Below are 25,448 nucleotides of genomic sequence, written 5' to 3' on the forward strand. Positions count from 1 at the left end.
ACAATTTGAGCTTTCTGACAAACTCATCTAATTCACCTTCTTTCATTTCCTTGGAAAAATCAGTTTTGTCATGTGACTGCGACTAGTCGACTGGCCCAGAAAAGAGTCATTACAGAGAAAAGAATCGACTAATCGGTGCAACCCCTACTTCAAACATTTACAAAGTTTTATTCTTAGCCAACTTCGGTTGACATTTTTGCAATACAATTTCAAAGGAAGCGATAAACATGTTACTTCAGCCATTTTTTAGTTAGTCCACAATGTGCTACTGAAAACCTTTAAAAGTTTCCTTCAGATTTCTCTAACTTTTTAGCATAAATTTGGTTAACATGCTTACATTTTTTAAAAAGTGTTTTAGGAATTTTTTTTAACTAAATTTAAGAGGCTGAGTAAAAAAACTCTGAAGATTTTAGAGTCCAACACTGCAGGCTGAACCAAAAGAAAATAAAGCTTTCTTTAAAGCAGCTTTTCCATTTTGTGACATTTAAAAATACGCCAAAACATAGATCAGGATTTTTCTTTGGAATAAATTATTTTACAGATTTCAAACAAAAAACTAAAAATTTAGTTGAGAATTATTAAGGAGACATTAACTGGATTATTTCCCAACGATCGGGCTTTTTCTGCTCTAACCTGGAGCTGAGATTTTAGCGCCGATATGCTCAACAGACCATTTTATAATATTCATAAACAATCAGCACCTTATAATTTAGTGAGCCTTAAAATGCATCCACATTACTCTGCATAGACGCATCGGTGTGGCATTCAATGTCGAGTCCACCAGAGGAAAAAGGATGTTTATTCGTCTGGAGAAAGGAAGTGGATAAGGAACCAAGACGACGTCATCTGATTCACATCTACTTTTCCATACAGCTTTCAAAAAACCCCAAATATCTCTTTAGTTCAGAATAAACTCTTAATTCAAATATTGAACGTTATCCGTTTATTCAGCCTGCAGCATTTTCATACCAGGTCAGATTTTAATCGATTTCTTGTGCTCACTTTTGCTCTAAAACAGAAATTACTTATGACAGAAACTATTTTGAAATATTTCAATCATCCCTTCTGTGAGTTGGACGGTGGAATATCAGAGCTGGGAGAAAATTATTTGTATTTCATACGAAAACAATCATAATATGAGAATAAAGATGTAATTTTGTTGGAGCTCTCCTTTATTCTTGTCTTATTTTGACTCTATTGTGGTACAAATGTTTGGTTGTAATATTATGACTTTATTCTCGTGATGAAGAAAAGAAATGGTAATATTCCATCACAAAGTGGACCTGAATTTAAAGTCCGAATAAACAGAAGCTTGTAAGACAAGATGGCCGCCTCAGGCCTGCTGACATCACTGAAGCATGAAAACTCAAGGAGAACAAAAATCTCCTTGGTTTTTGAAAATTGAATCTTTAAAAATCAAAAAATTTGATTAATTGATTAAAAATAATTTACTGCCCATCCCCAACACATTGTGCGTCGCTACATTAGCACCTTCTTTTTGCTCTTTATGTTTCTGTTTTTGTCCATTTCTTTTTTATTGGAGGTTAAACCGTGTTTTTGCACTGGGTCAGCTGGTTTAACTGGAAATGCCGATGCCGTTTTCCACACTTTCGCCCCAGACGGAGCCGCTTCACAGCATCTCCACTGCCTCACATTATCTCAGCGTCAGCCAGTCATATTCAGGCTTGGACCCACTGAGCAGATATTAATGATCTCAGGAGGAAAAAACGTTTAATGACTTTGTTTTAGTGCTGCGAGCGAAAGCAAAGTTTTCCCATTAAACCCCGAGCAATCACTCCAAATAATAAAGGAATTGCCACAGAATTCAATACAGACACTTTGGGGATTTCATGACCTATATTAGTTTTCTAGTGACATTTCTTCAACATATTGAAACACCGGCTTTGTTTTTTTCCACCAGACTGCCTTATATTTCAGTGCTATTAATAGTAACACCAAAATGGTCAAATGTGTACATTACGAATCAAGACCAGGAAAACATTAGCTTCTGATTTAGATTTGTGTTTAAGGGTAATTTCACATTATTTTAAGGCATTTGGACCAAATGACATCGGCTCAAAATCTACAAAAATGTAAAACCAAGTTAAGAATTACAGGCATATTATGTTGAACTCCAAACTATTCTTAAATTTTTTACTGGAACGCAACTCCAGGTTATTTGCCTACACACAACGATTGTTTAGTAGAAAGTATTTAAAAAGATTCAATAGAAGAAAATGCAGCTTGGGAAGCTGAAATACATGAAGGCAATGCTACAAGACACGCTATTGGCTGAAGTTGGCAAAGCAGCCAATCCAAGAGTTTTCCTTGGTGCCAATTGGCTGAACCCCTCTAAATGTAGATCCAAAATAAATAAACAACAAATAAAATGAATGATGAAGTCTGTAAACAAAAGTTGTCCTTTAGAAAAAGGATTAGTTGAGACCAAAATACCAGACTGAAGAATTTTATCTTCCAGTTTTTGGTAGAAAGTGAGAAAAGAGAAAATGGAAATTAATGAGCTCGTTTTAATTTATTATGCAATTAATTGATTTATTACTTATTACGACATGTCTGGCTGAAATTCCAGATAGATACCTGCTGTTTTTATTGCAAAAGCACATTTATGAATTTAGAAATACAGCATAAATAACGTTAGTCACCAAAACAATCATATAAAATGACCACTTCCTTTTATTCAGCGGCTTGTAGACAAAAAATCCTCACTTTGTGGTTTATGGGCCAACATCTGCAGCCTTACTTTAGGAAGACAAACCACTCATTGGACTTTGCAGGAGACGTTGAACTGAACTGTATGCAATGAATGACCAAAACAGCATTTAAATGATATGAAATATTAATTTGCAACATAATCCCCAAACTTCCACCTGCAATAAATAGATTTGTATCTTTGCAGAGGCTGTTTGGTTGCAATGCTCCTCACCCCAGACCACAAGAAGCGTTTTCTGACCGCAGGTTCTCCGCTCTGCACGTTACACCAGCTCACCAACACGACTACCGTTACTACTGCTCTGTACCGGCTGTACGCACAGGAGAACCAGGACTGGAAAAAGCTGAACCACGTCTCTTATGAGCTTTTAAAGATTCATGCTGCAACTGGAGACGCGAGGAAGGAAAAAAGCAGCATATGCGTAAGGCAGTGGCGTTCTAACGGGGGAGGACGAGCTCGTAAACATGCTTTTGAATCAGGAAGTCAGATGAGCCACTTTTTAAGTCTGTTATTTTAGGAGGAAGGATGAAGTATGGAGGGATTTTTATCTTTATACGATCACAGTTTAAGTAGCTTATCTGGGAGGGAAATTTAGGCCATGCCCTGATGAGAACTAGAGCTCTCTCTGCATCCGTATGGGAGACTTTTTAATTTCTGAAAATCAAATGAAAGTGCAGCCTTGGAGGCTCAAGTGCTGCCTCACGCTGAACGGCAAGACACTCCTGCACCACAGCCTGAAGGGGGAAGCTGAGGTGCATCAGAGAGGCTGTTGGATAAGCAGATATACACAGGTTTGGCTGCTCTGTCTGGACCATCACTGAAGATTTGTGAAGATTTTCACTCATTTTTAATACAAATTTCCACCAAATTAATTCAAAATCCACATGCAGTACTATTTCTGGTTCATGTTCCCACTGTGTGCCTGGGGGATTCCTGTTAAAAACAGCGTTTATGGCTCAGGGAGATGGTGCACATTTTAAAGGCATTTGGAGACACATAAATCCGTGCTGACCCTCTTCTTTCATCAAACACGCAGTGGTGATTGGGTCACTTCCGGTATGTAATTTCAAAATAAAACCAGAGACCGTTTGAGGCACCAAAGCTAAGAGAAAGTGTAGCAATGACAGCATGAATTAAAATAGTGAATTCATTTATATATTTATTACAATTAAATATTTTTTGTATTGTACATACAACTAATAAAATTAAAATCTTCATGTTTACAAATTGAAACCTTTCACTCTTTACTGTGGAGATCTCAGGTAACTATGAAGTATAAAATGACCATTTTGTTGCCAATGTAACATAATGTAACTGAACCTAAACAAGCAGATATAAGCCCAAATAAATGCATAAACTTGTCTAAAATTCACTAAATACAACATAAAATAGAACTGCTCAACAGCTAAAATTACCGCTGAAACTTTAAATAAAATACTTGATTCATTTAGTGTATGTTTAAAGTATAAAAAGCACAAATTCAACTGCTTAAAACGCACCCGATTTAGTTTTGCTTAAAATGTGTATATTATTTTGAAAGTCCGTGTCGCCACTTCCCGTCTTCGCGGCCGTAACGGGCGCCAGCTTACCGCGGCCGGTCGCTCTCCACGCCGACTGCGGCTCTACTGTCCCGCCGCCCTGGCTGTCAGAGGCGGCTTCAACTAACCTGAGCTCGGCCTCAAAACACACCTCCACCACGCTTCAACTAAAAACAAAACCAAAAAGAGCCACACTAATAAAGGCGATAAGTCGAGAGGTTTTAACGTTTTCCGCGGCGGTTTGTTGATGCTCAACCCCGGGCTGCTCCTCGCCACCCAGCCGCCCGAAGCGGTGAATGATGCTCGGGCAGCTGCGTGCCACGGCGCGCCGCTGATTCCTCCCTCAAACCTGCTGAAAACCGGCTCCGTTTTCAGCGTCAACACAGCAAATATGAAAACAAACCAAATCCTACCGTAGACATCGGTTAGCGCTGATGGGTCCTTCCTCCTGTGGAGAGCGGAGAGGCTGCGTCGGATCGGGCTGCTCCTGCGGTGTCTCTGCCTCCTCCCACCGGCCGCCTCTGGTCGGGCTGCTGGGAAACTCTCAGCGCTGAAAACGGCCGACGGTCCGCCTGCCTGTCCGCAGACAACAGGAGATTTTCAGGCAGCTACACAAATATGAGGTCCTAAGTGGGCAGGGCGTGTCAGGCAGCCCGTGAGCCCTCCCTCCCCTAACCCGCCCGGAACATGCAGTTCTGCCCTGAGCGGACCGAGCGCCACGGTAAATGTCATTCACAAATCCCCACGTGGCTCCAATCTATACTCTAATATAATATTCAATACGTTATTGATGATGGTGATGATGTGGGCAGGGAGGACACCTGCTAGCAGTCAGTCCTGCAGCGTGACTGTAGAGGCCTCTGACTGAAGACAGATGCTTTTCCATTACTAATGTGCGCAAAACTTTGTCAATATTTCGCTCATGTCGAAAAAAACACGATATTGCAATTGCGGTGTTTTCATTAAAGAAGAATCACACCTGAAGGACCATCATCATCCAACTACTTCCCGTCATGTCTTCTTGGTGGTTTGGTTCAGTGGCAACATTCGGTTGTTGACCGTGATACGAAAGCAGTGTTTCAATTGCAGTTTTTCAAAATAAAACAATTTCAAAGGGAAAAAACAAACGAACAAAACATCATCCTAGCACCCAAACCTTTTAGTGAAAAACTAGTTTTTTCCAAAACTGATGTGTCCATTCAACACATTTTCAAAATGTCAAACTGCATAATTATATGGTGAATAGAAACAAAGCTACTGCTGCTTTTATCAAGCTGTATTTCCATTACAGATGTGCGTAAAACTTTGTACATTTTCCGCTAACAAAGGATTGTAGTGTTTCCATTAATTAAGACACAACTAAAATCAACATGAATTGTTTTGTTCAAGCAATTAGTCATTAACAATGATCCTACGACCACTTCCTGTCATCTTCTTCTTAGTTTCCACCAGTGGCAACGTCTGGTTGTCGATCATGTCACTCGTGTGAAGCGAAAACAAAATTACAATTTTGCAAAATAAACCAATTTCAATACAATTAAAAACTCATCTTGGTGCCAAAACCTTTTGAAACTGGTGTATTTTCAATTTATTGTCAAACTGTGTAATTATATGGTTAATAGAAAGGCAGCTACTGAAATGATTGAGATATCCTCCAATATGTCTGAATTAAAACAATCCCGCAAAATATCCTCCCAAAAATCACCAATTTTCCTAAAATCCTGTAATTCCAACCATTAAACAACATTAAATTCTCCCTGTAGCCATGGGAACAACTTAAAGGCACCATGCTGGTTTAATTATGTCTCGTTTCTGAGCCCGGAGGCACATGTTGCCTTTTTAGTGCAACAGCTGTGACATAATCTGCAGCAAATTTCAGCTGTGCGGCCGAGTTTCACTCTACACGACATGCAGGTGCCGAGAACAACGTCTGCATGAGTCTCGCTCTCACAGATCTGCTTCTGCACAGTGTGGAGCCAAATCCAGTCAGGGAGCATAATGAGCAGACTGCAGCCTGGGATTTGACCCACAAACCTCAAGGTGGCTGCTGCATGCCGGCAGGATTTACTGCTGCACTAAAAATAAATAAATAAATTCTGTATTTGTGATCCAGAAAGGTTGTTTTTTTGTTGATTCTGTTGCTAACTGTGCGGCTGAGATATGCCTCAAGTTTAAGCTGGAGGAGAGGAAGCATGCTTAGGACTTTTCCACTGTCGGGTTTAGATTTGGTTTTCCTGCAGGATTAATTTATGAAAAACAGGAAACTGAACAATACATCCCACTGTGGGTGCATCCTGGGACATTCAGCTGTTTACAAACGTCACAGCTGATGATAAAATCCCTAAAACATATGGTAATAGGAAGTGTCTGACTAATAACTTTATGTAAGTTCAACAATTATGAAACCAGGCTGCAGAGAAGATGGAGTTCTGGTCTGTGGTGACCTCTGGTGGTGAGATTGGGGAACTGCACTTTGGAAGAAAAGCGGATTTTTTTTCCATCTAAAGTTTAACAAAATGAAACAGCGGATTCTTAAAATCTGACATTTATGAAAAACTGCAAAATGAGGCTAAACATTTCTTTTGTCTTCAGATTTGCAAATATAATTATGTCAGTGTTTGGTAAAAGCAGAAGCTAATGAAGCGCCACCACGTGGCCAAAGATGTCATAGCATTAAAAAAAAGATTTAGCAGATATCCTTATATTTTGTAAAGGCAAAAACAAATTTGAGCCACTTTTCTTGTATTTTCTTATTTTAAAATTACTTAAAATGTTTTGAAATCTAGACGTGGTAAAATTATTTTTATTCTGGAAGAGAATATAAATAATTTAATTATTGGCTGCAATATAATTATAAAAAAAATTTAATAACTTGAAAATAAATGCGTCAAAAAACACGAATTTTGTCATTGAACAACGAGGTTTTCAAAATGTAAACACATTCAGATGTAAAGCTATCCGTTGATTTTTCAATCGATGACATGGAAAGATTTTAACTCCTTTTTCTAATTAGTAAAAAGTATTTTAAAAAAATATTTTCTCATAACATCTTTTAAAAACATCTAATCTTTTGACATTATAACTTATATGTTCTATAATGAGGTTAGTATAGAACAAAATGTAAATTAATGCAATATTTGTCTTTTTCTTGATTGAAAAACTTTTTGGCGGGGAAAACAGAGAGAACCAGGGGAGAGGAAACGGAAATGCTGCAGTTTGTCAAGTATAACCAATTATCAGATTAACCCACCACTTGATATCCACAATTACTACGAACCTAATCAAACCACCAAATTAGGGGCTTAAAGAAAACAACGTTAGCATTTTGGAGCAGTCAACGTGTCGGGAAGGAAATCCACAAACCTGCTTAGGTTACACAAAAAAGCTGGTTTACGAAGCGGGATTTTCCAGAGATCCTGACTGAATTAAGCTTTCATAAGATTTCACGAAAGCAGTAGAATATACATTACCATTGGCAAAGCAAAAACAAAACAAATAATAATAAAAAAGTTACCATGGCAATTTATCCTGTGCAGTTAAATTTTAGGTTAGCTGTGAACTGCGCTAACTGCTAGCTTAAAATAACGTGTACAACTAAATTAACTTAATTTCGGCATATAATTAAATAATTCCACGGTTTAAGTCACATTACATTTAAAACAAGTACTTATTTACATCATAAACGTACCTTTTCTCTTCATCTGCTAAACAAAATACATTTTATAAGCTCCGTTATAAATCGTCTCGATTGCCGTTAAGCCGTTTTTGCTTCAAGTAAAACAAGAAGCTGTCCCTTCAAAACAAAAGCATCACAACGCAAACAGGAAGTTAACTATCGTGTTTATAATTGTCTTCTGTAGGTTTGTGTAACATGTTTTTCAGAAATGGACATTCCAGTTATTTACTTTCTGCCCACTAGTGACACTGTTGTATTTAAAAAGCCCTGGATTAACAGTACTATTTTTTTGAAAAACAAAAAATTTGTTGAGCATTTTGTTTCTAAGCTTTTGGAAAGAGTTATTTGCATTCCTTTTTACATGTTGGATGAATTTGATGGTTGTTCAACATTTGATTCAGCCGTAATAAACCACACGGTGGCAATTCTTGAATGAACTGTTCGTGTGTCAAGAATTTTATTTTGACAGCATCTCAGAATATGATACAGGTAAACAAGTTTTGTTTTTGTTTTTTTTGCAAAAGTTAATATATTGATAGTGTTGCATTTTAATAAAAATAGTTGCTCACTTCTTACAGTCTCTGTGACCATCAATAGTTACACTTGTTCTACATAGAGATATTTGTTCAGGGTCTACACACTGCTAACACACCACACAGTGATAACACAGCTGCTCGGGTGCTGTGGCGGAAACGCGTCATCAAGCCAAACGTCCTCCGACTTCCGCTCACAGTTTGGCTCCACGGAGAAGGAAAAGCAGCGACTTGTGCAAAAGTTTCAGCTTCTGTGTCAAACTCAAGTGATTTCATGAGAGAGAAAACATTCCCGCACAACGTTTAGGTCGAGGCCGAAGAGCCGAGCTGATGGTTTCCTCCTCCTCCTCCTCCTCTGTGCTGGATTCTGTTTTACAATCAGTCAGTTTAGTCCTTGTGTAATTACGGATTACGGCGGCAGATATAATGAGTCCCCGTCTCCCTTTGCTCTTTTAAAAGCTCTGAGCGCTTCCTTTAGCCGAGCAGAGGAAGGAAACTTTAATGCTGGCTTTTTTTTTTTTTTTTTTTACCAGGTACAGATGATAAAACAGTAATTTTTAACCCCCAAAAAAACTATTTGCTTAAAAAAAAGTGGGTTTATGCTAAAAAGTAAAACAGAAAAGAGGATTGGTGTGCTTTTCTTCTGCTTGATGTGAGCTGCACTCATTTGATTCACAAAGGAACTAGGGCTGGACGATATAAGCATTTCATATCAGCAAATATCGATTATTATTGATCAGATTTTGTTTTATTTTAAATATCTTAAAAACCGCCAAACTGGTGACGTAAACTTTTCAGTTTTATCCGCAGTTTTTACTTCACCCCAAATGTTTTATTTTTACGCAGTTATGAGACATGAAACTGCTGCTGCGCAAGATACTCAACAGGTTGTCGCTAGGCAACCAGAGAATAAGTGAGTTGCTAGGAAACCAAAGAGCGCGCGAGTCAGCTGGCTGAGAGATTGAGCCGTCTCGTCTGACTACATTTCCCAGAATGCTGTGCGGTTCTTGATCGGAGTTCTGTAAATAGTCTATCAGATGTATTATCTATTGATATTGATCATGGGTATTGTTATTGATTTATTGTCCAGCCCTAGTTAAAACATGGAAAAAACCCCAACAAATTGCAACGTCTAAATCAATAATGCAGTTTTCTGTTTTGGTATTTTACATTTTATTTATACTTTTTAAGGTTTTCTTCCATTTTATTGTTTCTCTATGGGTTTGGTCAAATTTTTGTTCTTTTTTCCTTTGAAAACTTTGTCCTCAAACTTTTTTTCTTGTTAACGTGAATTAAAAACATGCTGAGCTCGTCTTGACAACGGAGTCTGCAGGTGTGCAGGAATGGACTTCTTGCTGCAGTCCAAGATTAGATCCTGACCCGGCTTATCTGGAGCATGTCACTCCCACCCTCTGTTGCTAACACAGCTTTATCTGCAATTCACCGTATGTCCAAATGCTCTTCTGGTCAGAAGTTTACATACACTCGTTATGGACATAAACAGGGTATCTGCACTTTTAACCAACTCAAATTCAAGACTTTTTAAGACCACTATGAGTGAAATTTAGGATCTGCATAATGGGAAATTATTGAGAAACTGATGTGGATCAAAAAAGCAAACTCTGGTTCACCTAAAAACCTAGGCTTTGGCTTGGTTGAAGTGAACTCTGGTGCGTTTCAAATCCAAGTGGACTGGAAACCGCTTCAAAATCAGGGCATTCTGGGAAAATACAACCAAAACAAACATGCGTATCTAGCGCTAGCAAGAGAAACTGCTGGCAATCTTCTACCAAAGACAAAAGTGAAATGCTACAAATGCTAAAATGTGACCCGAAAAAGTCTTTTGTGTAATTTCCTTTGGTGGTTCTTGGTGCAGCGCCCCCACAGGTGAGGAGGGGAACAGTTTTTTCAAAGGGTTTGATTTGTTTGAAATGATGCAGTGTGAAAGCGAACTGCACCAGCTGAAAATGTAGCAAATGTTGTAATTTTGGTCCTAAATCTAACCGAGTATACTGGACCATCAAGTGTGAAAATTTATCAACAAATCAACACTTAAAGGTTCACATTCCACAGGAAAAAATAATCAAATAAAAGGTGAATCCATGAAAGTTGAACATTTAAAATAAATAATGGATTCCTAATATTACTACAGTTCATGCCCATTAGGAATGCAAACATCTGACCAGAACCGATAGCTTAAAAAAAAATCCTCCTAAAACAAAAAGTGGGCTTAAAATGAGCTTTGGCACAGATTTTCATCTCCTCACATCACACAGTGCAACAATCATGAAGCCTCAGCAACATCTGATCCAAACCAAGGGCCCCAACGCCTGGCAGGAAATTCACTAACTAATCGAGTTAAAAGGTGCTGACATTTGATTACACGACTAAGTGTTTTTTTTTTTATTGAAAATAATTGTGTCGGACTTGATTCGAAGATCAGATTTGACCCAAAGTGAACCATTTGCTCCAATAAAAACCCCCAACTAATGAGCTCATAATTATACCTGTGGAATAAATTATATACTTCATTATTTATCACGTTTAAAAAATACAGTTTCTAATAAATTTCTGTGAAGTTGGTGTTTTTATAGCAGCCAGACTCTTAGTCAGTCTAAGGCACGCTTCTGCCACCGTCATTCATCTCTCAGCGTTTGAACCGACACCGTCGTCACACATTTGTTTTGTTTTTTTAGCACGAGAATGAGGATAAAAATGGATAAACGAGACAATCGTACAGAACAGAAAGACGATCGCAGAGGAAACCCCAAGTTGCTTTGCTTGAACTCTCATCGGTTTTCTGATAAGAGTCTTCACTATGAAGATGGTCTTATTTACAAACTGTTTAATATTTTTTATATAGTATCTCTTTAATCATGTGATGGATTAGTTGAGAGCGGTCTCTGTTAAGGCAAAGCTCGGCTGATGAGTGGATTTCATCTCTGCTGTCACGTTTTGATTCATTCACGCCTCAGAAAGCAGACAAACCTTCTTACAAAGGGGACCTATTATACTTCTTTGGATTTTTTTACCAACTTTCTACTTCTATTCGGGTTTCTACTGCTTCTGAAAACAGACCAAATGCTTAAAAAAGCCATTTTTTGACAATAAATTAATGAATTTTAAGAGTCTGGAAAATGAGTTATTTCACCTAGTAACCCCAGAGAAGCCCACCCCGTTACCTAGCAACCCCAGCAGAGTTCTGTCGTCACCTAGCAACCCAAGTGGAGCTCCAGCACGTTTGGTCAGCTAATTTTTACTGCCGTGTGCTGTACAATGGCTGCTGGAAAAGAGAGGGGTTAATCTGCAGACTGAAAGTGGGCGTTTCTAAAGAGCAAAAACCTTTCAGACAAAAATCACATTTGGTGGTTGCTTCAAAAAGATGGCATAAGTAGTTAAGGGTACAATTTATTTGTCTTATTGCCGCTTTCAGTAACAGTTTTTCAGTGTTTTTAACATCTTATGTCCATTTTCATATTTCAGTAACCAAAATGGATTTTGTTCAACATTCAGTGCCTCCTACTGCTAAACATCTCAGGAAAATTGCCACTGTTATTAAAACCCTGTGATTTATGTTGATGCTCTTGTTTTGAAATGTACCTGGATGCTCTCTGGAAAGAGAGGCGGGAAGTTAGAGAGACGCCACTAATATCGAACTGGCTAACACAATGTTTGCCGTAAATGTTTAAAGTGTAACTATGAGACACTCAGATACCTCCAAGTTACAACAAAAGGCTCATGAAACTAAAATAAATTAAAGTCTGATGCCAGAGATGCAAGCTAGCTTGAATGACGTTAAATTTGGTCCAGTCAACTGTGCCTCTTGAGAAACGCCTTCCTTTGGAAACGACTACTTCGTCTGCAGACAAACCTACTCGGCTGGAAAAGACAAATGTTTTGTTGTTGACTTACCATGCGGAAACCACTTTCTGCATGCCTGTTGGTTGCGCAGGAGGCTCCACTTCTGCTTTTCAAAGACATACCTTTGTATAATTGCACATCTGTTTGCAGCCATTTTCATGTGTGAGTGTAAACGCTGAGTCTGGGTCATGAATTGGCCCAAAAACATCTGAAACTGAAAGGAGAACTGACTAAAATCTCATAATTTAAGGATGATTTTGTGCAAAAAACGTAATAAACATGTTTTGTATTAACCATAAACCTATCCTAACCGGTTCAAGGAAGTATAATAGGTCACCTTTCAACATTCCTCTTCATAAAATAGACTACAATTTGAACAGTAAATATATTTATATATAAAAAATCCCAGCCTGCTTTCTGTCCAGCTCTGCTCAGGAGTTCAGAGGTTTCAGAAAGTTCTCGCTCTGCTACTGATTGCTCTTTCTTCTTAAAGTGGATGACTTTCCAGTTCTTAAGGTGGTGGGTGTAACATAATGCTTCAGAATAATTTAAAATACAGTAGTATAAATAAAAGTTTTAAAAGTCGTGGTCCAGATAAGCCCGCCCCGCTTCGTGTTTGTCTGTCGGAGGATATGGAGGTGGTGGTTCAGTCCGGACGAACGTGGACGCTGCTGCTGCGGCGGCGGCGTTATCTGCTGAGTGTGGACGCGCCTGCGCGCAGCGTGCTGGGCAGCTTGTCCGACCCAGGGATCTTCCACGGACCGGGCGAGACCGTGGCCTTCCTCCCTGCTCCGGTGGCGCTGCTGGTGCTCTTGCCCCTTCGCTCTGCGCTTTCCCTGCCGTTCCCATTAGTGTGTGGGATCTTAGAGCCGCCAGGAGAGTGAGTCCTCTCCTTGGACCGTCCTCTGGTGCTCCTCACAGGTTTGGACTCCCCGCCTTGTCCCTCCTTGTCCCCGTCTCCGTCAGTAGTGTGCTGCTGCTGCAGCCTGTGTCCCTTATGGGTGGACCTGCCACCGTTGCTTTTGGCGATTCTCCTCCCCTGACTCATGGCGTCTCTGTTCAGCAGCAGCTCGGCTTTCTGGGGGCTCTTGGAACGCTCCGTCCTGCTGGCGTCCCGGGCGGCGTCTAGAGGAGGCAGATGAGGAGGGTCGGGGGCCGGGGCCAAATGAGATGAAGGCGTTGGCATGGAGAGGCTGTCAGTGGGAGGGCCTACTTCCGACAGGCTTGGGGAGGCTGAAGGGCGACCATCCCATGGGGCGGCGTTGTCTGGAACAAGACGACATGCAGTCAGAAACCAAAAATAAACACAAGCACACACCCAGAACACCACAGCATAACAAAACACACTGCAGAGAGCAGAACTGGACGATAAATTATCCCAACGATGAACGATAATATTGTTGATTTGAGACCATTTTCAATACGTGATGATAATGGCATCACAATTCAAGTTTTGCCGTCGCAAGTACTATGCAATAAGTTTTACTGGACGATAAATTTTCCCAGAAATTATTGTGATAGACAATAACACTGTTCATATTATCAACAAATAAAAAAATAATGGGAAAGTAGTGCAGGTCCACTGAGGGCTGTCAATACGACAAATCTTACTGGACGATAAATTATCCAAGAAATTATTGCGATAAATGATAATATTGTTGTTTTGAGACCATTTTCAACTCAAGATAATGGCGTAGTAACGCAAGTACGCTTAGGACTGTCACAATAAATTTTACTGGACGATAAATTGTTCCAGAAATAATTGAAATGGTTCAGAAATGCCAGAAACTGGGTTTGGTGGGAGGCTTGAAGCTTGAGCGCCGATTTTAAAATCAGTTGAGACCGAAATGGAAGAACAAAAACATGGAAAATATGAATTTTGCTTAAAGACAGAAAAATGTACAAAACAATCACATAATTTGACCTAAAATGTGATAAAATAGTGTCTCGGTTTGAATTTTGATGGATTCATAAACTAATTGAATATAATTTAACATGTCTTATCAGACTATATAATAACATCAATCAGTCAGTTTCTAAAAGCTGCAAGCATCAAGATTAAAGCGGCTCTGGCTCCTGGAGCCACACGCGCCGGAGAGCAGCTCTACTTTCAGAAAACATCAATCTGCCTCCCATGGCTCTCTTTAAGGCCGAGGACAATCTAAAAGCATGGCGGAAAATCGAATCCAGGTTTAATGAAATGGACGACGGGCCCAACAGGGCGGCGTTTCGGGCAGGATGGAAACCGTCTAAGGTCTGAGTACGCTCCGCTCGCCGTGAATCCACAGAGCTTTTCTCCAAAAGAAGAAGGAAAAAGAGCAACTCCTGCTCTCACAGACTGTTAGCTCCTGTTTCTGCACCACTAAGCCTCGGTCCCTCGGCCATCAGTCACTTCCAGCGGCGCAGGCAGGGGGCAGGACTCTGCAGCTCGCTGCACCGGCACTGAGAGACTCGGTTACAACAAAACCGCATCAGTAACGCCACAGAAAGTTAGGTGTTTGCAGGATAAATTAATAAATACTAAATGATACGGTAATTTCTACTGTCAGCTCAGGCATAAGAGGTAGAGAGACTTTTTTAAAAATGCTGCATTAAAACTGTTTCTGTTCTACTTTGGATGAAAAACTGGAGGCTTTCTGGCTTTTATACATCATATTTTTAATTTTTGTTCTCGTTTGAACTTTAAATTATAATCCATAACTTCCTGTTTTCCTGTAAACATGACTAATTCTCTTCGCCAAAATCCAAAATGGGAAAGACAAAAGAACATGGCGTTAAGATTCATCTAGAGCAGAGGAGTCCAGATCAAAATCTAAAGTTTTTACTGGCCAATAAATTAAAAGTAAAACTAAAATGAAGCAATTTAAAGTATTTTGTTTTCCGATTCTTTTGGGCTTCATTGAACAAAATTTATTCTCTGTTTTAAGTCTAATAAGAAACTTTAATTCTGATAACTAATATTTTTTGAAGTGCAATTTTGCATCCATTAATGTTTCAGTTTTGTGGGTTTTATCTAATTTTTATTCCTTGTTTTTGGTTGTTGTGTTTTATTATAGATATTTAAAATGTCTTCCAGATATATAAAAAAAGGAGGGAGATAAAACAGTAAATTTTTCTGAGGGGGAAATTACTGCAGTTGAAGTTAAGTAAGTTTTAGTTTCTATTTATATAAATCTTTTTGTATTTTCATAATTGTCTTATTATTTTTCACGAAGCTTAACCACTTAGGCCAACTCTTGTAAATGTGCTACAAATATAAACTTTGACTTGACTTATTAGTTTAAAATTGCCTTAAATATTATCATTTATTGCAATAACTTCTTGGACAAGCCATCAAAATTCGTTATTGTGACGTTTTTTCAGTTATAAATTACAGGATTTGGGTCACATTCTTTCAAAATGCTTTCTATATTTAGCCAAGATTAATTAAAGTCTGGATAAATATGGCTCTAAAAGTTGGTTATAAAAAGACAAATACTTTGTGTTGTGTTACAGAAAATGGTGTCTGTAATAATTTCACCCTGATTATTCTAACTCAAGTCAAGAGGACGGAAATGTGCCTACAGACAGAAAATATTTACAGAATTAACTCCTTTTAATTTTCTGAGTCTGACCCAAATTCGCTGAATGTTATAGCAGCAAACAAAAACATTGCTGCCCCAATTCCCTGCTCTGCATATTAAGATTCACAATGAGGCTGGTGGGAAGGAAACTTGGACTGGAGGGAAGCAGGTGCTGAAAGGACCTGCAGGTGCTGCAGGTGCATGTGTTTAAATAACGGCCTGTTTAAAATCTTTTTACTGCTTTTACACAAATCCACCTGCAGCAGCCGTGAAGTCTCTGCAGATCCAGACTCCGGCTTTATGGATGTGATTAATGCCCACATGCTGTTTACGTCTGAGCTCAGGCCAAATGGAACAAGTGTGTGTAGTTAAAGAGTTTTTTTCCCCACAAGATGTGTTATTAAACACAATGTAAATCCAAACAGAGGTGTGAAAAAGTCATTTTTCTTCTCTGGCTGCAGACATTTTCAGATTATAGCAGTTTAAAAACAAGTGGGTGTATGATTTGCTCAAAATCTGAATCATTTGTACAGATTAAAATATGAACGCCTTGAGCAAAATCCAAAAAGATGCTCGCTAACGATGACTAGCATTGGTTTTAGCTGTTAAGTTGTCAAAATAACGCGCTAATTCTTAACTTGATATATTAAAATATAAAGGGACACAATGATTTGTTACTAATTGACAACACTATGACAACTATATAAGGTCAGAAAAAAATTTTAGTTAAGAAAAATATAGTGAAAAAGAGGGAAGCATTTCATTTATGCTAGCCTGACTGTGACAAACGTAACACGTAGACGTGCTGTGTAACTCTGTGTGTTTTGGTTCAGCTAAAAAATAAAAAAGGCAACCTAAACACCTCTGACAGAGCAGGTGTTTAAATTAGCTAATCAACCACTGCTGTGTTAGCTTAGCTAATAGCAGCAGTAGCTAATCTACCACAGGGATCACTTATTAATAATCATAAAATAAACATCAGGCCTAAAAATATAATACTGAATGTTCTATTCTTTGTTTGGGAAATGTTTGAGTGTTTTTTTTTTGTGTTGAATCCTGAGACATATATTGGGCGTTGTTGTCAGTTGCTATGGCAACGATTCTGCCTGTAGCTTAGCCGACACAGAGAGCGAGAAAAAGTGGTTTTGAGTTGTTCTGTAACGGTTTTTCTGTGTTATTTCTCCCTTTGCTGTGACAACCAACCAGTTCTGGCATTAGTAGAGTTCATTTAAACGGGTTGGTTTCCATGGAAATGACCAGATTTTTCAGATTAATCTACCAGTTTTCAACCGGGTAAAGCTGGCCCATAAGTTTAACGTCAACCTGTTAAATTTAACCTAAAACCAGTTTTAATGTGAGTTTTAGGTCAGAATTGTGTCCAGGTTTCTCACAGGTTGTGGTCAGACTGGTTTTAAAGTGGTCGTTATAATAATGGCGTCTCAGCAGCTTCCAGTTTGTGATCATCTTAAACCTCAATGGTTTAAGTTGAAACTTGGACATAGTTGGTAGTTTTTACTGGACATTGATCCAAACTGGGTTAAAAATGGGTAAAGAAGGGATTTCCAAAAGAACTGACCTCAAAATAAGCTGAAAAGTCCACATCTGTACCAAAAAATACATTTTGTTCCAAATATCTTGTGTTTAAAATATAAAAAACAAACTCATGACCTTTCTTTGGAAAGAAAAAGTGAGTATTACACGGATGATGAAGCCACAGGAGTCAGTAGGGAATCCTAATTACTGGCAATGTTTTAAAAAAAAAAGTTCCTTCAGAGGCTTAGTTCAAGCTGTTCGTTGATTTTACTTTGTAAATAATCCACTATGATATTTAACATTCATCTCCAGCTGATTTAAGATGAACAGTTGTGTCCAGATTGGGTTTTTTAAGCTGTTGGAGGCTGATTCATGTTTCAGTAATGAGGCAAGTTGCGTTCACAGATTTTTACAGCCTCCTGGAGCGTTCTTGATTACATCAAAAGCAGAAATAAAACATTTTGGGGTGTTTTTAGGTTAACGATTATTTTAGGTGTAGATTATTCAAACGATTAATCGATTAATCAGATTTTAAAAATGTGAATATTTTACAGACTTTTCACTTTAGATTATTTGTACAACAATAAAAATGCATTAATAGATGCAAATAAACAATTCAAATCCCTTTTAAATGAAGAAAATAAACATTTATAACAATGAAAGCTTGACATCAAGATGTGAAAATCTTAAGTTTCTTCAATTAGACCTGATGTGTTTATTTTCGGATTAACTATCCAATTAGATAGAAAAAGGGTTAGAAATTTTATTTTTTTCCAGGTGACGCTAAAACGATGCCACATCAGGAATTTTGAGTAGAACATACTTACAAAGGGGTTTTTTTATATCTTAAAAGCACAATTTATATTTTTTTGTACAGTTTTGGATTAATTACTGCTTTCAGTGTGTTGTTCTTTCACCAAATAGCCTTTACAGCCTGTGTACTCTTGTTAATGATTCACTGACTGCTAAATTAGTTGGTGATTAATCACGATTAATCGTTTCAGCCCCTAGTTCTGAGGCAGGATTGTGTTTTAAAATTAGGTTAAAACGACAAAAACCAGCAACACACAACAGAATAACACAGAAAGGCAGGGTTAAGTGAAGAGAAAACATTGGTATGGTAACAAACCGTGTCTTTAGAGTGGCCCATTAGGAAGAAATAGGGGGAGCCATGCTTGTCACTTTTCATGCACATGGAGAGACTGGAAGATACCATTCCTATAGAAGGGGAAGTAACAACCTAGACCAATCAATTAGTGATAGATCACTGAAATGGACAGAAAATAAGCTAGTGTTAGTCAAGACAGAAAAGGAAGCAGTTATTATTGAGATTAAAGAATACAAAAGACAGATTATTATGGATATAAATGCATGCCAGAGTACTTTATCAGTAGGTAAGATTATACAGTTGAAGTGTTAAAAAGAGAGAGATGATGCAGATGTCCTCCAGGTACTCACCATACTCTGGGACCTGGCCCGTCCCCCTCTTCAGGAGGAGACGGACCCGTCTGCCCCCGGCCTTGATGAGCTCGATGGCCCTGGCGTGGCTCATGTCTCTGGTGCTCTCTCCATTGATCTCAATGATTTGGTCCCCGACCTGGATGTCACACGAAAAGATAAGGCAGCTGTAAGAATCAGCTGGAGAGAGGAAAACATCTCGGCCGAGGAGAGCGCTCTTTATTTAATGTGTTAGCCGGCTAATTGGTTGTTGTGGGAGATGTGAACTGTGCTTTGAAAGTATTGTTGTAGTTTCTTAGAAATATCTCACAGGGAGTAAGAAAGTTTCCCTTCAGAAACCAGGGACTAAACAAATCAGAGCGGAAATATTTCACCTCCTAAAATATCCCAAACTGTGAGGAAAATGGGACAAATTTTGGCTCCAAACAGCTTCTACTTCTCCAAACTTTTAACAATATAAAAGGTCAGCAATATTAGAGAAATGGTACAAGTTAAGCAAACAGCAAATTTGTTTTTTTAGGTCTTTTGACCAAGTGGAAACAGAAATCTGCAGTGGAGATTAAACAGTAAATTGTGTAAAAGATTAAACCGAAAAAACAAAGAAAACAATTGAAATTGTGTGAATTTGGACTGAAATGGAATAAGCTCAATAATTTCCATTTGCATGATTTTTTATCGTTTTTCTCCAGTCTGGTGTTTTGGTCTCAATTCGCCAGTTTTTTTCCTTTGCAGGACAATTTTGTTTACTTCAAAATAAATTTGATTTGTTGTTTCTGTTTTGTTTATTTTGGATATTTAAAATGTCTTCCAGTTGGAGTATTAAAATGTTAATTCGAAGTTAAAGTTTGATCTTTGAGAATGTATTCTTGCATTATGTCACTTGAAAATGGTTTCAAAACAACAATATTACTGTTTATTGTAATAACATCTGGGACAATTTATCGTCCGGCAAATGACAATATATATCGTCTGAATTGAATAAAGTTGGTAGGAAATAAGTGGATTCTTAAAAGGATTTGATTTGGTGAAAGGAAATGTTTTGGTTCAAAGTTGGGATATAAAGAAAAAATGCAACCTGGTGAATCCCAGCAGCTCTTGGATTCACAGTGATGAAATTATTGGAAACAAAACAGAAACAGATGGAGGAAAACTAACAATAAGCAGACTTGCTATTATTTTGCTCCTTAAAACAAGAAAAGTTGCAGTCGGGTAAAATACTTGGAGACAGAAGCTGCAGCGTTTTGATCATCTTCCAATGAATATAAGTTCCGGCCCAGTCCCCGACACACTTGACACTTCTTAGCTCTGAGGATGACTAATGGGGGGATTCATTGGGAACAGGACAAAACGTGAAGCACAATTATGCTAACAAATGGAGATCTCATCCTGTAATGTTCGGAGCAATTTAGAAGTCAGGAGGGGAATTGGTTCAAAGGAGGGAGGGGATATTAGGTGCCATTACGGTGGTCTGGAGTGAGGCGGGAAGGGGAGGAAGGCAGGACGATTTACTCATTAATCCTGACCTCCAAACAGCAGAGCAATCTCAATTTTCATCTTAGTGAAAGGGGGAAATACAAGTTAAATAAAGAGCAGGCTAATGCTGATCCTAGATGACGTGACTTGAAAATTGAGAGGGTTTTATTATAAGTATGAGTTAAAATAGTCATAAAATATGCGCAAATTTTACCAGTGGTTATTTCCTCTCAAGAGACTGGAGTCTTTAGAATAATCTGATTTCCTCAGTGTGCTTTAAATCACTACAAGTAAAGTTTTTCAACTTAATGTAAACAACAGAAAATTACTCAAAAATGATGAATACTTACTTTTAATTTATTACCAGAGCGACCAAAAGATGTTTACACCCAATCAAGTTTGTTTTGCTTCAGGCAAAATGAACCAGAGTAAATGCAAAATTGAATGTTGCTTATTAAGAGGAACGCCATCCAAAACAACCTTTCCCAATATGAACACGTAATTGCTCTGTTTTAGAAAAGCTGCAGCAGCCAAGTGATTACTGCTCGACTTGTAAAAATCACAAATTAACTTATGAAGACACTGCATGACAACGGGAAGAAGCGTAGAAGACGTCAAAAAGCAACACATGAACCAAACTAAAGAAATTCAAGACCAGGAAACAAAACACAGAAACCAGACAGTGGAGATGGAGGAAAACTTACAATAAGCAGTTTTTCTTAAACTGATTTACCAAACATTTGCATTTAACTTTAGGCTGATGGCCCAAAGTGTAACAGTTGTAAAACATACATGAGAAGGAAGCAGAGGGTTGAATTGGTTGACGGAGAAAAAGCTGCAGACGAAGAAAAATGTCACTGAGATCTTTCAGTTTGAAAATGAATAAAAACCGTTTGTAGGCTCACTGTGAGTGAACCACAGTGTCCCAGTATTAATAAATAAAAAAACATGCAATAATGATAAACGAAAGTTAAAACAAAATGGCGGCCTTTTGTGCAAAATTCACATTTTGCACGTTTTTGTACTTCCATTTGGGTCTCTGCTGCTTCTGAAAACAGAAGCTGACTGCTTAAAAATAAACAACAAAAAAACCACCCAGATGTTTTTTGGTGTCATATTCTACAGGTTGCGGTTACCTAGCAACTTCAGCCAAGCCCAGTCCCGTTACCTAGCAACCTCAGCGGAGCTCCAGGACATTTGGACAGCTGGTTTTACCACTGTATGCGCTGACAAGTCTTTTGTTGTTGACTTGCCATCCAGAAACCACTTGCTGCTTTCTTGTTGGTTGTGCAGGAGACTCCACTTTTGCTTTTCGAAGATGTAGGGTTATATAATTGCACATCTGAGTGTCAATGTTGAGCTGGGGGCGTGGCTAGCTGCAGCTTACTTGGATTTAAAGTGACAAGAGACCCTACATCATTTCATTCCGACTTTGTGCAAAAATGTAATGAACATGTTATGTTTAATAAATAATAAGCTGTTCAAGTCTTCATCTTGAAGACGATGGATTTCCCCAGATTGGTGCTAAACTGCCACTTTTTTAGGTATTTTTCAAGAAAACTCCAGACTCTTGCTCAATGCAGTGCATATTCCCATATGATGGTATTTCACAGCAGCTTGTGAGCTGACTTTAAGTAGCTCCCCAAAGGGATTCCTCCCTCTCCGCTGGCCTACCTCCCTCCAGGCTCGCTGGTCTGTGTTGACTGCAGCATCCAGGACGCAGAGTAATACCTCCCCTGGGGGCATTTTGCACACATTATCTTTGACAGGTTCATTACAGATAAGCAATGTAGATCATACCGGGGCCATCAGCCCAAAGCGTAAAAGTTGTAAAACATACAAGAAAAGGAAGCAGAGAGCAGAGGCTTGAGTTGGTTGACAGATGGAGAAAAAGCTGCAGACGAAGTTTTAATGTATTTCGGTTGCAGTAAATCAGAAAATGTCCAAACTGGAGATGGAGCCTGATAAGTCAATATAACAGCTGTTGTTTTTTTTTAGGGTTTTTCTGGCATTGTAAACTCCGTGCTACTTTGAACACTGCAAAATCACAAAATCTTAATTACTTTTGCTCTAGTTTCTAGTGAAAATTATCTTAGTACACTGGAAAAAAGACAAAACGTACAAGTAACTTTGCAGCAAGATATAAAAGTTTAAGTAAATCATTTCTTCATATTGATAAAAAAAGGTGAAATAAGTGAAATAATCTGCCAGTAGAACAAGAAATTTTCACTTATAAAATGGGAAAACTACTTTTTTTTATAAAAAATGGCAGATTATTTTACTTACAGCTAGTACTTATTAATCAATATTAAGGAATTATTTACTTAAAACAAATTTCTATTTCTTACTGAAAATGAAAAACAACCCAGTCACTAAAAAAACTTAAATAAGTTAATGTTTTTTGGTGCTACATTCCACAGGCACAACGCCGTTACCTAGCAACCCCAGTCCCGTTACCTAGCAACCCCAGCCGAACTTCCGGAACATTCGGTCAGCTAGCTTAACCGCTGCATGCGCTGTACAATGGAAAGTTAGTTTTGCCTTACTTCAAGGATACCAAGATATTTGCACTTGAAACTAGACCAAAAGTACTTGGTAAAATTTTGTGTTTTTTTGAAGTGAGGTACTTTGGAAACTCATAAGCTGAGCTAAGTATGATCACATGTAGCGGAGAGAAGAGTTTTAGAAACATGGGAGGAGAAAAATCCGGAGGTTTTAATACGACGTGAGAAAAAAGTTGCTGCAGCAGCTTTGATAGCATCGCACAATTACTCTGAGTGACCGCCATGTAATCCAGATGGATAGAAAGCAGCTTAACCTTTAAAGAGGGAGTTACAGCTTTGTCAAACGACTCGAATAATAATAATAATAAATAATAAAATAAAATAAAAAATCATCAAGCTTACCCTCATCCTCCCGTTGCGGATGGCCGGTCCGTCCTCCGCCAGCCGGAGGACAAACAGGTCCATCTTGTACTCCCGCCCTCCTCGGATGCTGAAACCGAAGCCCTTCACGCTTTTTTCCAGCTCCACTGTGAAATAGTCGAAGTCCTGCGAAAGCTGAAACGAGCCCCCGTCACACACGGTGGATTTAGTTCTGTGTTTGTTTATAAATGTGATGAAACAGACGGAAATACTCAGAGGAATTTGAGAATGACAGATGAGAAAATGTTAGGAAACAATTAAAACCTGTAGGGCTGCAGGTAACGATTAATCAATTGTTCTGGTGATTAATCGGTTAAGCAGCTCTACAGATTATTCATTTAATCACTCAAGTCTTTTTCTACAATATTAAAATACATTAAAAGATGAAAACCTGTTTCAAGGAAACATTTTATCGCCTAAAATGCAGTAACATAGCATTCTTTTAGTGAATTTGAACAACGTGGAGCAAAAGCTATGCCATATTTGAAGAGTTTTGACTAAAACATATTCACAGGCAAAAGCATTTTGTATCTTAAAAGCAAAATGTCAATATGTTTTGTACAGTTTTGTGTTGATTAGTGTTCTGAAAAATACCTTTTGAGTCCGTATCTCACTTAACGATTAATCGATTACTAAATGCCGATTATTTCAATAACCGATTCACCACGATTAATCATTTCAGCCCTAAAACTTGTGAATAAAATCTGCTCTACCCAAAATGCTCAAGTGACAGTTTTAGCTTCACTTAGTTCAAATTCTGTTAAAACTATTAAGCACCTTTTGCAATCCAAATATTAATTGGTTAATACATAAATTAGTCAAGAGATAAAGCCCTACATTGTACTAAAGTTAAACCAAACAGAAAAAAACTGAGCTTTTATGCCGATGTTAAAAGTATTTCTTGCTATAGATCAATAAATAAATAAATTAATCAGATTTATTTGTGTCACTCATTTCAGCAACAAGGCATTTTGAAGCGCTTTCAATCATAAAAACACAAAAATACAAAGTAATAGAAATTAACAATTTAAACATCCCATTTTCTGATGTTATATCGGTTTAAACGATTAATCGTCAGAATAATCGATTAATCGATAACTACAATACTTGTTAGATGCATTCTTTGCAACAAATTATCAAACGTATATTAAAGGAATGGTTTGTTATTGCATTCTATGTAAATATATTTTCTTATTTCAAAATGAACTGAATTATTTGTTTAGTTGTGTCTTTTAAAGTATTTCCATTATTGTATAAAGAGGCTTAATGGTTAAATGACAGAATATGACAATGATTTAAAATTATTAATTCACAGAATAATCTTTAGTTAATGTCCTAATTAATGATAATCAACAGGGGTTTTCATTAAAAATGCAAAAGTTAAACATTAATAAACTGATCTTTTAGTGGTGATTGTCTGGAACAAGGCAATCATAAATCCAGTATAGGGGAGAAGATAAAACCGTTTTTGCCTTCTTACCTGAACCGGAGGCATCCTGTAGTCTGGGATGGCGAACGGCCTGTAGTCCAGCAGCGGCGGATGTCTGTAGTCCAGCGTGGGCGGCTGCCTGTAGTCCGCCACAGGAGGGTGCCGGTAATCCACCGGTGGCTGCCGGTAATCCGTGAAAGGAGGCTGTCTGATGTCTGGTTTAACGTCTTGTCTGGCCTTCACCTCAGATCTGTAACTAACAGACACCCCAGACTGAAGGCAGACCTCTGAGGAAATAGATAATGCTTATTTCTGACAGAAACCAGAAAAAAAAAGACTGGATTCAGGAAATTAAGTGTTTTCCCACAGCAAAAATCCCATAAAATGTTAATAAAAATATATCAATGACAGTGACGGTTTAGGACTTTGTAATTCTTAGTTAAATATTTAACCCATCTTTTTAAAGAAGCAATACATCCACCATAAATGATTTAGTAGTCTCTAAAAGTAAAGTGATGTTAAAAAGCAAAAGACAGAGTGTGATGGAGAGTGAAGGCGACATTTAAAATGGCAAAAAAGAGAAAATATATAGAACAGCATAAGGAAAGATAAAATGTCTGCATTTAAATCCAATGCTCACATTTTGCTGTATGGAACCAGATATTTACATACACATTGAATACTTGACATTCCGATTATGACCAGATATACTTCAATATAAACAGCAGA

General features: G+C 38.1%; 2 protein-coding genes across 4 annotated transcripts in view; both read right to left on the bottom strand.

Annotated features, from left to right (window-relative positions):
* LOC103459112 (fatty acyl-CoA reductase 1) overlaps positions 1-8,114 on the bottom strand; it is a 49,648-nt gene extending 41,534 nt beyond the window's left edge. Inside the window, exons 1-2 of one of the 2 annotated variants that reach the window (XM_008400361.3) lie at positions 7,958-8,114; positions 4,683-4,845 (exon numbers count right to left, since the gene is read on the bottom strand). In XM_008400361.3, coding sequence (XP_008398583.1) covers positions 4,683-4,691 — 9 coding nt within the window. In that variant the 5' untranslated portion in view covers positions 4,692-4,845; positions 7,958-8,114. Of the gene's footprint in view, positions 1-4,682; positions 4,846-7,632; positions 7,724-7,957 lie in introns of those variants that run through there. The other variant, XM_008400363.3, reaches the window with a different exon arrangement.
* Positions 8,115-13,414: 5,300 nt separating this feature from the next.
* The window catches only part of magi2a (membrane associated guanylate kinase, WW and PDZ domain containing 2a), a 241,119-nt gene continuing 229,085 nt past the window's right edge, over positions 13,415-25,448 (bottom strand). Inside the window, exons 20-24 of one of the 2 annotated variants that reach the window (XM_081604010.1) lie at positions 24,771-24,975; positions 23,273-23,425; positions 18,894-19,032; positions 18,565-18,653; positions 13,415-13,605 (exon numbers count right to left, since the gene is read on the bottom strand). In XM_081604010.1, coding sequence (XP_081460136.1) covers positions 13,549-13,605; positions 18,565-18,653; positions 18,894-19,032; positions 23,273-23,425; positions 24,771-24,975 — 643 coding nt within the window. In that variant the 3' untranslated portion in view covers positions 13,415-13,548. Of the gene's footprint in view, positions 13,606-18,564; positions 18,676-18,893; positions 19,033-23,272; positions 23,426-24,770; positions 24,976-25,448 lie in introns of both variants that reach the window. The other variant, XM_081604011.1, reaches the window with a different exon arrangement.

The sequence above is a fragment of the Poecilia reticulata genome, chromosome 23, assembly GCF_904066995.2.
Source record: "Poecilia reticulata chromosome 23, P_reticulata-male-v2, whole genome shotgun sequence".
NCBI lineage: Eukaryota > Metazoa > Chordata > Actinopteri > Cyprinodontiformes > Poeciliidae > Poecilia > Poecilia reticulata.